This window comes from Erinaceus europaeus, chromosome 9 (assembly GCF_950295315.1).
Source record: "Erinaceus europaeus chromosome 9, mEriEur2.1, whole genome shotgun sequence".
NCBI lineage: Eukaryota > Metazoa > Chordata > Mammalia > Eulipotyphla > Erinaceidae > Erinaceus > Erinaceus europaeus.
Genome location: NC_080170.1, coordinates 60,024,891 through 60,036,504, shown reverse-complemented (window position 1 = coordinate 60,036,504; position 11,614 = coordinate 60,024,891). Strand labels below are relative to the sequence as shown.

The window sequence follows — 11,614 nt, the reverse complement described above, 5'->3', positions numbered from 1 at the left end:
TATCTGGGGTCCCCGGAGGGATAACAGAGTACTGTGACTCATCACCCAGTACTGATGTGTATCTTGTAACATAGTAGGCAACTGGATGTTTGGGGGGGGCAGACTCCCTCAGGTGGTTAGTATAGCTCCACAGAAAGGGCTGGTACTCTGGGATTCTGAGTAACTGCATGCACCCAGTTGTGAACTCTGACAACCTGCTCCTCACTCCTGTAGTTTTCAAAGGTCCCTGCTTGGGAGAGACGGTCTCTGTGCAGTTGCCTGGGGCCCTGAACTCTTTGGCTGCAATATGTGCCAAGGGTGGGGATGCCATTTCTGAGCACCAGTGTTGAGAGTGGGGGAGGCTGAGTCCTGCCACGGAGAACACAAGAGAGAGTTGATGGGCTCTTCAGAAGATTGTGTTGTCAGCACAGTGGTGGGACAGGAAGACCATCCAAATAAGCCCATGCTGGTGTGGTGTGGTGAAGAATATATGTGGCTCTGTTCCCACCTGTGTGTGTGGGGGGGAGTGACCCAACTGCAGCGTGGTGTGCATGCTGTGCACCCTATGGATGACACAGAGAGAGAGAGAGAGAGAGAGAGAGAGGGGAATGGGAAACACTAGGAAGGTGAACACGGAGATGCTGTGTCCCTTGACTGCAGATGTGTCAGCCCTGAGATGACTTACACAGTTTGGTGTTTTAGTAATATGTTGACTTTAGGGGCAGCTAAATAGTTCAATTAGATAGTGAATTACTGTGCCATGAGACCAACCCAGGTTTGAGCCTGCCAACACCCCCCCCCCCCCCGCCGCCAGTGAAGTGCTTCGCTGCTGGTCGTTTGTTTCCTTGTCCTTGCCTCTGTCTCTTTTAAAATAAATTTTTTAAATATATTTTTAAGGTTTTATTTATTTATTAATGAGAAAGATAGGAGAAGAGAGAGAAAGAACCAGACATCACTCTGGTACATGTGCTGCCGGGATTGAACTCGGGACCTCATGCTTGAGAACCCAGTGCTTTATCCACTGTGCCACCTCCCGGACCACTTAAAATAATTTCTTATTGGGGGAATTAATGGTTTACAGTGGACAGTAAATACAGTTGTTGGTACATATGTAATATTTCTCAGTTTTCTGCATAACACTCTAACCTCTGCAAGTCTTCCTTCTTTCTCTATTTTAAAAAATGGAATCTATGGATATTAGTAAGTACTAGTGATTTGTGTGCATACATTTGTTCCCGTATGACCATGTTCTGTTCGTATGCATGTACATGTGTGACCACGTCCTGTGCATTTGTGCCTGTGGGGGTGTGCCCTTTGCTTTGATCATGGCCCGAAGTCACACGAACAGAGGCTGCAGGTGAGGATGGCCCAGACAGGACAACAAGCTGGGTGTGTGAAGGCCTGGGTCGGGAGGGAAGCCTCTTTCTAGCTCTGCCCAGCTGTAGAGCCACCCGGCCTCAGGCGAGGCGCGAGACCCCGCAGAGCGGCGGCAGCGCGGGGCGCCTGGCGCTCCCTCCCCAGGAGTCTCCGGCTCCGCCTGGCTCATCCCTGGCGCTGCTGGCGCCAGGCGCCCGGGAGAGCGTCGCGCTCCCAGCTGCCTGGCGGGAAACCAAGGCTTCCCTCCCCCGCACTCCCGGGGGCCATTGCTGCTGGAGCGCCCACCCTATGGGTCCTCAAGTCCTTTGCTCCCATTGCTGTGCGCAGGGACCGCAGAACTTTCTGGCTCTGTCTTCAGAGAGCTGGTCAGGCGCAGCGCGTGGGCTGCAGTTTGGGGAGCTGGGGGGGCGGGGCGTGGGCGGAAAGAGGCTGCACGGGCCTTCCGCAGAGCCCTCACCCAGCTCGCGCTGCCTGAGCACTCGGGCGACTCCACTGCTCCACCTGCGCGAAGGGGCCTGGAAAAGCCGGTGGATGTCGGGCCCAGCGGGCTTGAGCCAACTAGGGCGCCCTTGGGAGTCAAGAACGAACCCCAGTAGGACGAGCACCAGAGAGTCTAGTGAGCCCCTGAACGAAGACCCCACGGGGATGGGACAGGCGGGTCAATGGCCTGGGTTTCTGGCTGGTGCTGATCTGCCGGGTACCCCACCCCCACGGGCTGAGAGAGACTCGGGAGTTCTGGTCTGCTCTGTGTTTCCCACAGGGCGAACATTGGCGCGGTCCTCTATAGAGAATGGAACATTCTGGAGCTAGGAGCCAGTGGCCAGAAGATGCCCCCAGTGTAGTTCCCTCCTGCTGGTCTCCCTGCCCTCAATGGCTGGTAGGTTGCCACCTGCCCGCTGGCACCGGCGACTTGACCTGAGTGGCAGATGGGTCAGTTCCCCGGCCAGGAGCATCATAGGGGCTAGGGCCTTAGGGGCCTGGGTTGGGGGGCTCCTCTGCTTCTAGCAGCACCCCTGCGTTCAGAGAGAGAGAGAGAGAGGGCTCAGGACAAAAACAGCAGAGATCACAGTCTTGGATACTGGAGGGTGTAGAAACACAACTTCGTGAGCAGGGAGAGATAGGATAGTGGTTATGCAAAAAGACTCTCTATGCCTGAGGTTCTGAGATCCCAGATTTAATTCCCCAGCACTACCGCGTGCCAGAGCTGAACAGTGCTCTGGTAAAAAGAAAAGGGGGGAAATGAAGGAAAGGAAAAAAAAAAAAACGAAGGAAAGAAGAGAAGAGACGAGAAAAGAAAAACAATTTCTACTTTATGGGTCTTAGTTTCTCCATCAGCAAACCGAGGATAGACGTCTAGATGAAGGCCTTTCCCTGAGTCCACTCAGGGGGGACTAGAGAGAGGGGTGGTGGCAGTACCTGAGGGGGGTCGGCTGTGGGCCCTCTCCTAGACCCCACCCTCCCACCCCCACTGGGAATGGGGAAGGTGGGGGCTGGTCGCCTCCTTGTCCTTGAAGGCAGCCTGGAGTTCCCTGCGCTAGCTGGGCTAAAATTTGAGCCAGCCACCCCCCCCTTTCCTCCTCCTGCCCCCATGCCATTGGCTCCAGGGAGAGGTTGACATCAAAGCCGCTGCCTTATATAAGCCAGACCCCGCAAAGGAGGGCGCACAGGGTTAACGGGTCTCCGAGCCTCCGTGCTGCGTCTGCACAGACCCTGCGAACAGGCGAACCGGCGGCGGACTGAGCCCGGGGATCCCCAGCTCCGGCACCCACCGCAGCGCCGCCCGTAGCCCACTGAGGGCCCCGGCAGTTTTGGGGTCGCATGGGGCGGCGTTAGTCGGGCTGGCGGCGCCGGCCAGCGGCCGCTCCAATATGAACCTCGTGGGCAGCTACGCGCACCACCACCACCACCACCACCACCACCCGCACCCCGCGCACCCCATGCTCCACGAGCCCTTCCTCTTCGGCCCGGCCTCTCGCTGTCATCAGGAGCGGCCCTACTTCCAGAGCTGGTTGTTGAGCTCCGCCGACGCTGCCCCGGATTTCCCGGCCGGTGGACCCCAACCCCCCGCGGCCGCCGCCGCCTACGGCCCCGACGCCAGGCCTGGTCAGAGCCCCGCACGGCTGGAGGCGCTGGGCGGCCGCCTGGGCCGGCGCAAGAGCGCGGGCCCAAAGAAAGAGCGCCGCCGCACCGAGAGCATCAACAGCGCATTCGCCGAGCTGCGCGAGTGCATCCCCAACGTGCCCGCAGACACCAAGCTCTCCAAGATCAAGACCCTGCGCCTGGCCACCAGCTACATCGCCTATCTGATGGACGTGCTGGCCAAGGACGCGCAGGCCGGCGACCCCGAGGCCTTTAAGGCCGAGCTCAAAAAGGCGGATGGAGGCCGCGAAAGCAAGCGGAAAAGGGAGCTGGTGAGTCCAGGCCTGTGCATTCCAGCCCTAGGCTGGGGCGTGGGTAGTTGCCCGCCAGGCCGGAGTGGGGGGCCACGGGTGCGAGGAGAGGCTGGGCCCAGTGCTGAGACCGTAGTCATGAGACTGTGTGCAGAGGGACTTGGCTTCCTATTTGATTCATGTGTAATGTGGGATGGTGTTTGCAAGACAGGGCATAACTTATCCTTGCTAAACTGAAGCATTGGGCACTCCTTGAAGCCCATATAGGAGAGTTGTGTGGACTCCCTCCGTCTAATTGCCATCCAGTACAAAGAGATCCAGCTACTGTCTCAAAGGGCCTAGCTGCAGGAGAACTGAGCCAGCTTACATCTGGCATTGCTGGGGAAACTGAGGCCATGAGTGGGCTAGGAGGTGAGGGCTGCCTCCCCAGTAGTCACAGGTGGAGCTGGGCTAAAGACTAATGCTGTCCTTTTCAGTCCAGTGGGTGTCCCAGCTCTCTGATCTGGGTAGGTTGGTCAGAAAAGTAGCCTTCCTGATTTTATGCATGAAACACCAAGAAAGAGCCACAGGCCCCCCTCACTTTGGGGCTTTAGAGATGGAAATCTTGGCTTTTCTCTGTTCTCTCCAGTGAAGGCGACTCTTTTGGGGTCCTGCTATTGGTAAGCTTCTTTCTCTAAATTGGTGAGTTCAGATCTGTTGACTCTTGGAGCATCTAACCCCAACTCCCCCACCTGACCTGTGCCTACAGGCACAGGCAAACTGGGGCGGGGGGGGGGGGGGGGGGGGAGCTCACCCAGGGAGACTGGGAAAGATAGATATCAAGGGAGCTACCCTGGGCTGCAGTGGGTATAGGCCCCAAAGGAAGTTGTTGTTGGGTGTGTCCGCTTCACACTAGTGCCTGCTCTTCACCTAAATTCCTGAAAAATAATAGTAATAATAATCAATGGGAACGGAGAAGCTGGCCAGGTCAAGTGCCTATTCTCTCACAAAACCATTTGAAGCTTTCATTGCCAGCCCAAGGGACCCGGCCCAGCTGAGAGCTGGTGACTTAAGATGAATGGGGCAGATCCAGTAGGGAAACTGTCCATTCCCATTCCCGGGCTTCTTTCAAGGCCCCTGGAGCCAAAAGTAGGTGAGATCAATCCCACCAAACAGAAAAGCCTCATTACCAGGCTTCCAGAAGCTGCCTAGTCTGTCACAGGCTGGGAAATGTGGAGCACAAAGGCAAATTTATGAGCCTGTTAGCCTGTGTTGCAAACAGAAACCCCTCGGTCGTTCAAACCAGGGGCCCCAGCTCTCCTTGTAGTCACCCTGCTCTCTGCCTGCAAGTGGCTTGGAGGAGAAATGTAAACCTGTCTCTCTTGCCCTTTTTCTTGTGTGTTTCTTTACAGCAGCAGCAGCAGCAGCAGCAGCACGAAGGCTTCCCTCCCACCCTGGGCCCTGTCAGTGAGAAGAAGATTAAGGGGCGCACTGGCTGGCCACAGCAAGTCTGGGCACTGGAGCTAAACCAGTAAACCAGCCGAGGACCCTGACCTGGAGCCCAGGGAGCAGAGGAAGATGGCGGCCTTGTGCCAGGCTCTGGGCACCAAGGAGCTTAGAGGGGTGCCCCCAGCCCCCAGGCTCTGTTGTGCACTGGCAGGTCACCAGTCCCAGCAACACACTTGGATCACATGTGCAATGTCATTTGAATTTTTTAATACATTAAAAGAAAGAAATATATCTATATATATATATATATCCCAACCCCCGACCAAGAGGGTGGTTCTTGGTGGCCTGATCCAAGAGACACCCTCAAATGTGCTCTCACCCTTTAACCCTCTGGGACAAATTTCTACAGTGACCAGGCACCTTCTCCTGCACTCTGCAGCTCTTTCTTTCCCTTCTCTGCTTCCTGGCCTAGCCTTCCGGGTGCTTCCTCCCAGCAGTAAAATGCAGCGAGAGGACTCGAGTTTTCTGCTGGGGCAGAAGGACCGAGCCCAGGAGTTGGAGAACTGCCTTTCGTGGTTGCCCTCAAAACTGCTTGTTTTTACTGTGTTGTTTGTCGCGCTGCACTTCCTACTTAGCTCCAAAGGACTCACTCCTTTCTGCTCTTCCCTTTCTCCATGAATAAAAACCTTTCCTGGCCATGGAAAGTTTTTTATGTATTTAAACTACCTAGTGAACCTGCTGTGCTCAGGTGCTGTTTATTTCCTGTCCCTGCTCCTTTTCTACCTCAATTTATAGGACCACTCACCCCCCCCCCTTGGCAAAGCAGTATCTATGCTCTTGACTAATAAAATGTTTTCTGGAACCAGAGACGCCTACTTTCTGTCTTGGTGGAGGTCCCAACAGTGCCAAAGAGAACTGAAAATCCAGCCCAGAGAGGGGAGCAGATAAAGGGCTTGATTTGGTTGCTGGGGCCCCGAGGTTAGGCACCGGGACTGCGGGTTAGTTAGAGCTCCACAGTGGGAAGTGGCAGGAGGAAGGGTGGTCGTGCACAGGCTAGCGCCCCGAGGACTGCGCATTTCAGAAACGGGGAACCCGGGGTGTCGTCCTGCCTGGAGTAGGTGTGTGGGTTGCCCAGCATGCTCCCCCCACCCCTCGAGTTCTAGCCATTTGTGCTTGATATGTGAGAGCCAGCCTGCGGGTCCTGACGGCCAAAAAGGAGACATTTCGGCTCGGCTGCAGCGGTAGAGCTGTGTGCGCACAAGGGGCCCGGGGCCCTTCTTTCGGGCGCCCCCAGGGCGCTGGCTCTGCGGGGCGCGGGAGCCGGAATCGCAGCTGCGGGGCCCATTACTCTGGGCTGTAAACACCGTGGCGCGACCCCAGCGTCTACGCGGGGCTTTCCGGGCGCGAAGGGGTTAATAAAAGGTGTTTTATGGGTGCGAGGAAACGAAGGGGGAGGTGTGAGCTTCCCTCCGCCCGGGCCCCCTCTTTTTCTCCTCCCCCCCCCCCACGCCACCCGCTGCCAGATCAAACAGGCCGGCGGTTTAACGAGCGCGACACCTCGCGTAATGAGACCCCGCACCCCCGGGGCCCTGTGGCCCGGCCCCGGGGAGGCGCCGGCAGGGAGGCGCGGGCTTGCTTCTCTCCTCCCTTTTTCTTTTCCTTAGAAATCCTGGAGCGCGCGGGGCAACAAACCCGGGGAGCAAGCCAGTGCAGGGGCGCCAGCGCCGAGGGTCCCCCGGGATTCGAACCCAGGATTCGGGAGGGGGTTACAGACCGTCCCGGCCGCACACACCACGCTGCAAGGCGACTATTTTTAGCGCCGCGAAGTATCCCTGGCGCGGGAGGAATGCGCCGGCCCGCGGCCGGGAGCGGCGTGGGGACAGGGCCCTGCGCCCCCAGCCCTGTCTGAGGAGCCGGGTGCGAGCTCAGAGTGGCCCCGCGCGGCCTCCGCAAGCGGACGGGACGGAGCAGCGGCGGGGACCTCGCGTCCACACCGCAGGGCGAAGCCGCCGGGTCTCTCCAGTGGCTTCTGGTCTTGGGCTTTGACTCCCCGTGCTGAAGTGTCCTCGAGTCCGACTTCTCTCCTGGGGTCCCCAGCAGCTTGTTAGAAGCATACTCAACCGGCAGAAAGTCATCTTTTTTTTTTTTTTCAAGTCTAGGAGGAAAAATGGAGCCATCGCAAATTTACAAGTAAATGCCAGGAATTCATCCTGAGGAAATAGTGATGCTACAAAGTTTTAGGATTAGAGCACAGCGGAGTGCAAAATAAGGAAGTGCCAGATGTGCAATAGTAATCGCAGATGTGTCACTGATTAAATAAATCCATCCACCACTAGAAAAACTAGGAACTGGTGCAGAGATGGTACAGGAAATATTCAGTGGAGAAAACTCCTAGGGTAGTAAAGGCTGCCCATCCTAACTGGCTTTCTATGAAAAATGAATAAATAAATAAATATATATTTTTACCAGAGAAACACTGTTCAGCTCTGGTTTATGGTGGTGCAGGGGATTGAACCTGGGACTTTGGAGCCTCAGGCATGAGAGTCACTTTGCATAACCATTATGCTATCTACCCTCTGCCCATAAATATAATTTTTGGAGACAAAGTGGAGGGACATCAAATAGAATATTTGTACCACTTTCTTCAAGTTCTGGGAAGAAAATGGTTGTTTTGACTTTTCCTCCCACTCAGCAATACTTTCTATTTTTTTATATATATTTTAAATATTTATTTAATTTATTTATTCCCTTTTGTTGCCCTTGTTTTATTGTTGTAGTTATTATTGTTGTCGTCGTTGTGATAGGACAGAGAGAAATGGAGAGAGGAGGGGAAGACAGAGAGGAGGAGAGAAAGATAGACACCTGCAGACCGGCTTCACCGCCTGTGAAGCGACTCCCCTGCAGGTGGGGAGCCGGGGTTCGAACCGGGATCCTTATGCCGGTCCTTGTGCTTTGTGCCACCTGCGCTTAACCCGCTGCGCTACAGCCCGACTCCCAATACTTTCTATTTTTAAGTACTTCTATGTTAGGGAAAAAAAACTGTTGATAAGTATTAGATTGGCAATCAAGAATTAGGCGTGATTTCCTTCTGATTTATCTGGTGGCCAGTATACCTCAGAGCTGTTTCTTTCACCTCTATTGATGGTTCACCCACATTGTTCTAGAGAATTTGAATAATCACCAGCAATTGAACCTCAACAGTTAATATCTGTCTTGAAAAGTTTATTATTCCTTATATTTAAAGCAATCAATGCATAAAATAAGCATAACAGGGAGGGTAGGTGGATAGCGTAATTGTTATGCAAAAAGGCTCTCTTGCGTGAGGCTCCAAAGTCTCAGGTTCAAGCCAGAGCTGAGCAGTCATCTGGTTAAAAACAAAACAAAACAAAACAAAACAAAACAACCCTAAGCATAACAGAAGCATTAAAATGCATGCATAATTAAGCAAACCCCCCCAGCATGTAGTATTTCATTGATGCCCCCAGAGAGGATCTCCATGAAGTTGACTGATGAGGAGGCAGGTGTACCTGAAGCGGTGAAGGACAATTGTCTTTCTTTCTTTTTTTTTAAATTTATTTCTTTATTGGGGAATTAATGTTTTACATTCAACAGTAAATACAATAGTTTGTATATGCATAACATTCCCCAGTTTCCCATTTAACAACCATCCTTCATGGGATTGTCTTTCAAGGTCTCCTGGCAAGGACAGGTTGGGTTGGACTGGCTGACTAGGGAGACCCGGTTTTCCTGCACAGCTCTGGGTACAACTTCACCGTAGTCTGACCTCCCTATTCCCCCCACCCACCCCAAAGTAAGGTGCAGAAAGAAAGAAAGTAGTTTGGAGATGGATTCCTCCACCTCTAACTTCTCTGATTTTGAACACTCCTTCCACCTGGCAAATCTCAGCATGCTAGTCTGTATACAAGCGTCTGTTGTGATACTTTCTTTTCTTTTCTTTTCTTTTTTTTTTTTTCCTGACAGACATAGAATCTAGAGCGCACATCAGTTCTAGTGTGAGTTGTTAGTGTTTGAACCTGTGACCACTGGGGCCTTCAACATTACAAGTCTTTTGGGTTTGCTGTAATATTCCCTCGGCTTACTTTCATTTTTATAAGCACACTTTTCTCCCCTTAATCTAGCTGGGAGTCAGGGCAGGAAGGGACGACAGGACAACTGGAGAGGGAAGTTCAGAGAGGGGAAGCCACTGGCTATGGGGTCACACAGTGACTGTTATGAAGCTGGGCTTCAGGGCAGCCCGCAAACTTCAGGCCCCCCCAACCTTGGAAACTCTGACCCCTTCCTCTTCATGCACCAACAGTGAAACTTTTGGTCTTGCTAAATCCCCATAAAAGAAATGAAACCAAGAAATCAAGCTAGTCTCAATTTTAAGTGAAAAGTGACTGGTAAGAAAAAATATGCAGGCTCGAAAGTGTCTGAAACCGGTCTCCTAATTTGTTTGGGGAAATTTTTTTTTTCCCCAGCCAAGAGAGTTTTCACAGCTGAGCTTGCCCAAACTCATAAAAAACAAGGTTTATATGGGAAATAGTGAAAGACTCTTAACTATAATACACAAAGTCTAATGTAAGCAGACATAGGCACTATATAAAGCTTCTGCAAATGTTATTAAAACAAGCAGAAATGCACATTTATCCCCACGAAATGGACAATGAAGACATCATACTTTTCAAGAAGTTCCAGAAGTCTCTGTTCACTGAGTCATTCAAAGCACCCCACAACACTGAGACCTCAAGACCCTCAAGCCCTCCTCTCATCCAAACCTTCATTTTACAGGAAACCTAGGCCTAAGGTTACATGGGCATCATTCCCTTTAACACCTTCCACTTCAAGTTCAGGAGAGCAGGAGACAGTGGCCCAGAGTCTGAACCAGTTACTAAACATCTCTGAGGCTGTCTGCAGAAGGGAGAAGACTGTGGCCTCCACAATCATCTCAGAGTCTGTGAGGCTCCAGTGAGGTATGGACTCAGGGAGATAAGGTAAGCTAGCTTAGTAACACCTCCCACTCAGATCTACTTTTGTTATTTTATTTACTCCTAGGGGTTTGCAAGGACACACAGGAGAGTGCATTCCTAGTTCTCAGTCCTGGTTTCCCACATCTTTGAGGCATCATACAGTGAAAATACAATGCCAGCCACCAGCCATGCATGTCATTAAAACATTTTTATTCACAACAAAAGAACACAATTAAAAAAAAAGGAAAAATAAATAAAAGACAATAATAAAAATGTTTCTATTGGCTAAATTAAAAAGAGCAAAGTGAAACAGGTTTAATAAATTTTCATAATGCATTTTATTTTGTTCAGTATATCTAAAATATAAGTTCAATATGCAGCCAACAAAAAGTAATCAATGACCTGTTTTACATTATTTTTAATTAATTAATTAATTGGATAGAGATAAAGAAATCAAGAAGGAAAGAGGAGGTAAAGAGGAAGAGAGAAAGAAAGACACCTGCAGCATTGCTTCACCATTTGTGAAACTTGAACTTGGTAACGTGCACTTAATTGGGTACACCACCACCCAGTAAGTTTTATATTATTTTTTCATACCAAGCATTGGAGATGAGGGACCAGGTGGTGGCGCACCTGGTTGAGCGCACATATTACAGTGTGCAAGGACCCAGGTTCGAGTCCCTGGTCCCCACCTGCAGGGAGAAAGCTTCACAAGTGGTGAAGCAGGGCTGCAGGTGTCTCTCTGTCTCTCTCCCTCTCTATCTCCCCCTTCCCTCTCAATTTCTGGCTGTCTCTATCCAACAAATAAATAAAGGTTTAAAAAAAGAATTGGGGATATGTGGGGGTCGGACGGTAGCACAGCAGGTTAAGCGCACATGGCACAAAGCACAAGGACGGCATAAGGATCTGGGTTCGAGCCCCCGGCTCCCCACCTGCAGGGGAGTCACTTCATAGGCAGTGAAGCAAGTCTCCAGGTGTCTCTCTTTCTCTCCCTCTCTCTGTCTTCCTCTCCTCTCTCCATTTCTCTCTGCCCTATCCAACATCGATGACATCAACAACAACAATAACTACAACAACAATAAAACAACAAGGGCAACAGAAAAAAGGGGGGAATAAATAATAAAAATTAAAAAAAAAGAATTAGGGATGTATGTGTGTGTGTGGGGGGGGAAGTAGCACACCTGGCTGAGAACACCTGTAATCATGTACAAGGGCAAGGGTTCAAGTACCTGGTTCCCACTTGCAGGGGGTAAACTTTATGAACAGTGGAGCAATGCTCCAGGTGTGTCTCACACTTTCTTTCTTCCCCTTCCCTCTCAATTTCCCCATCATATATATATATATATATATATATATATATATATATATATGTATATATATGGAGAGAGAGAAAGAGAAACTAAATGGAGAGGAGGAGACAGGGAGGGAATGAGACAGAGAGACACCTGTAGACCTGCTTTACCATTTGTG

At 51.5% G+C, this 11,614-nt stretch overlaps 1 protein-coding gene across 2 annotated transcripts; it reads left to right on the top strand.

Moving 5' to 3' along the window:
- The first annotated feature begins 2,896 nt into the window (after positions 1 to 2,896).
- On the top strand, positions 2,897 to 6,041 carry HAND1 (heart and neural crest derivatives expressed 1). Of its 2 annotated transcripts, none has more exons than XM_060198030.1 (2): positions 2,897 to 3,767; positions 5,150 to 6,041. In XM_060198030.1, the coding sequence occupies exons 1-2, from the start codon at positions 3,225 to 3,227 to the stop codon at positions 5,258 to 5,260; spliced, it is 654 nt and encodes a 217-aa protein (XP_060054013.1). In that variant the 5' UTR covers positions 2,897 to 3,224; the 3' UTR covers positions 5,261 to 6,041. The 2 variants fall into 2 exon arrangements, with proteins under 2 accessions (XP_060054013.1, XP_060054012.1); XM_060198029.1 differs by having other exon boundaries at positions 2,914 to 3,767; positions 5,147 to 6,041.
- The last annotated feature ends 5,573 nt before the right edge of the window (positions 6,042 to 11,614 follow it).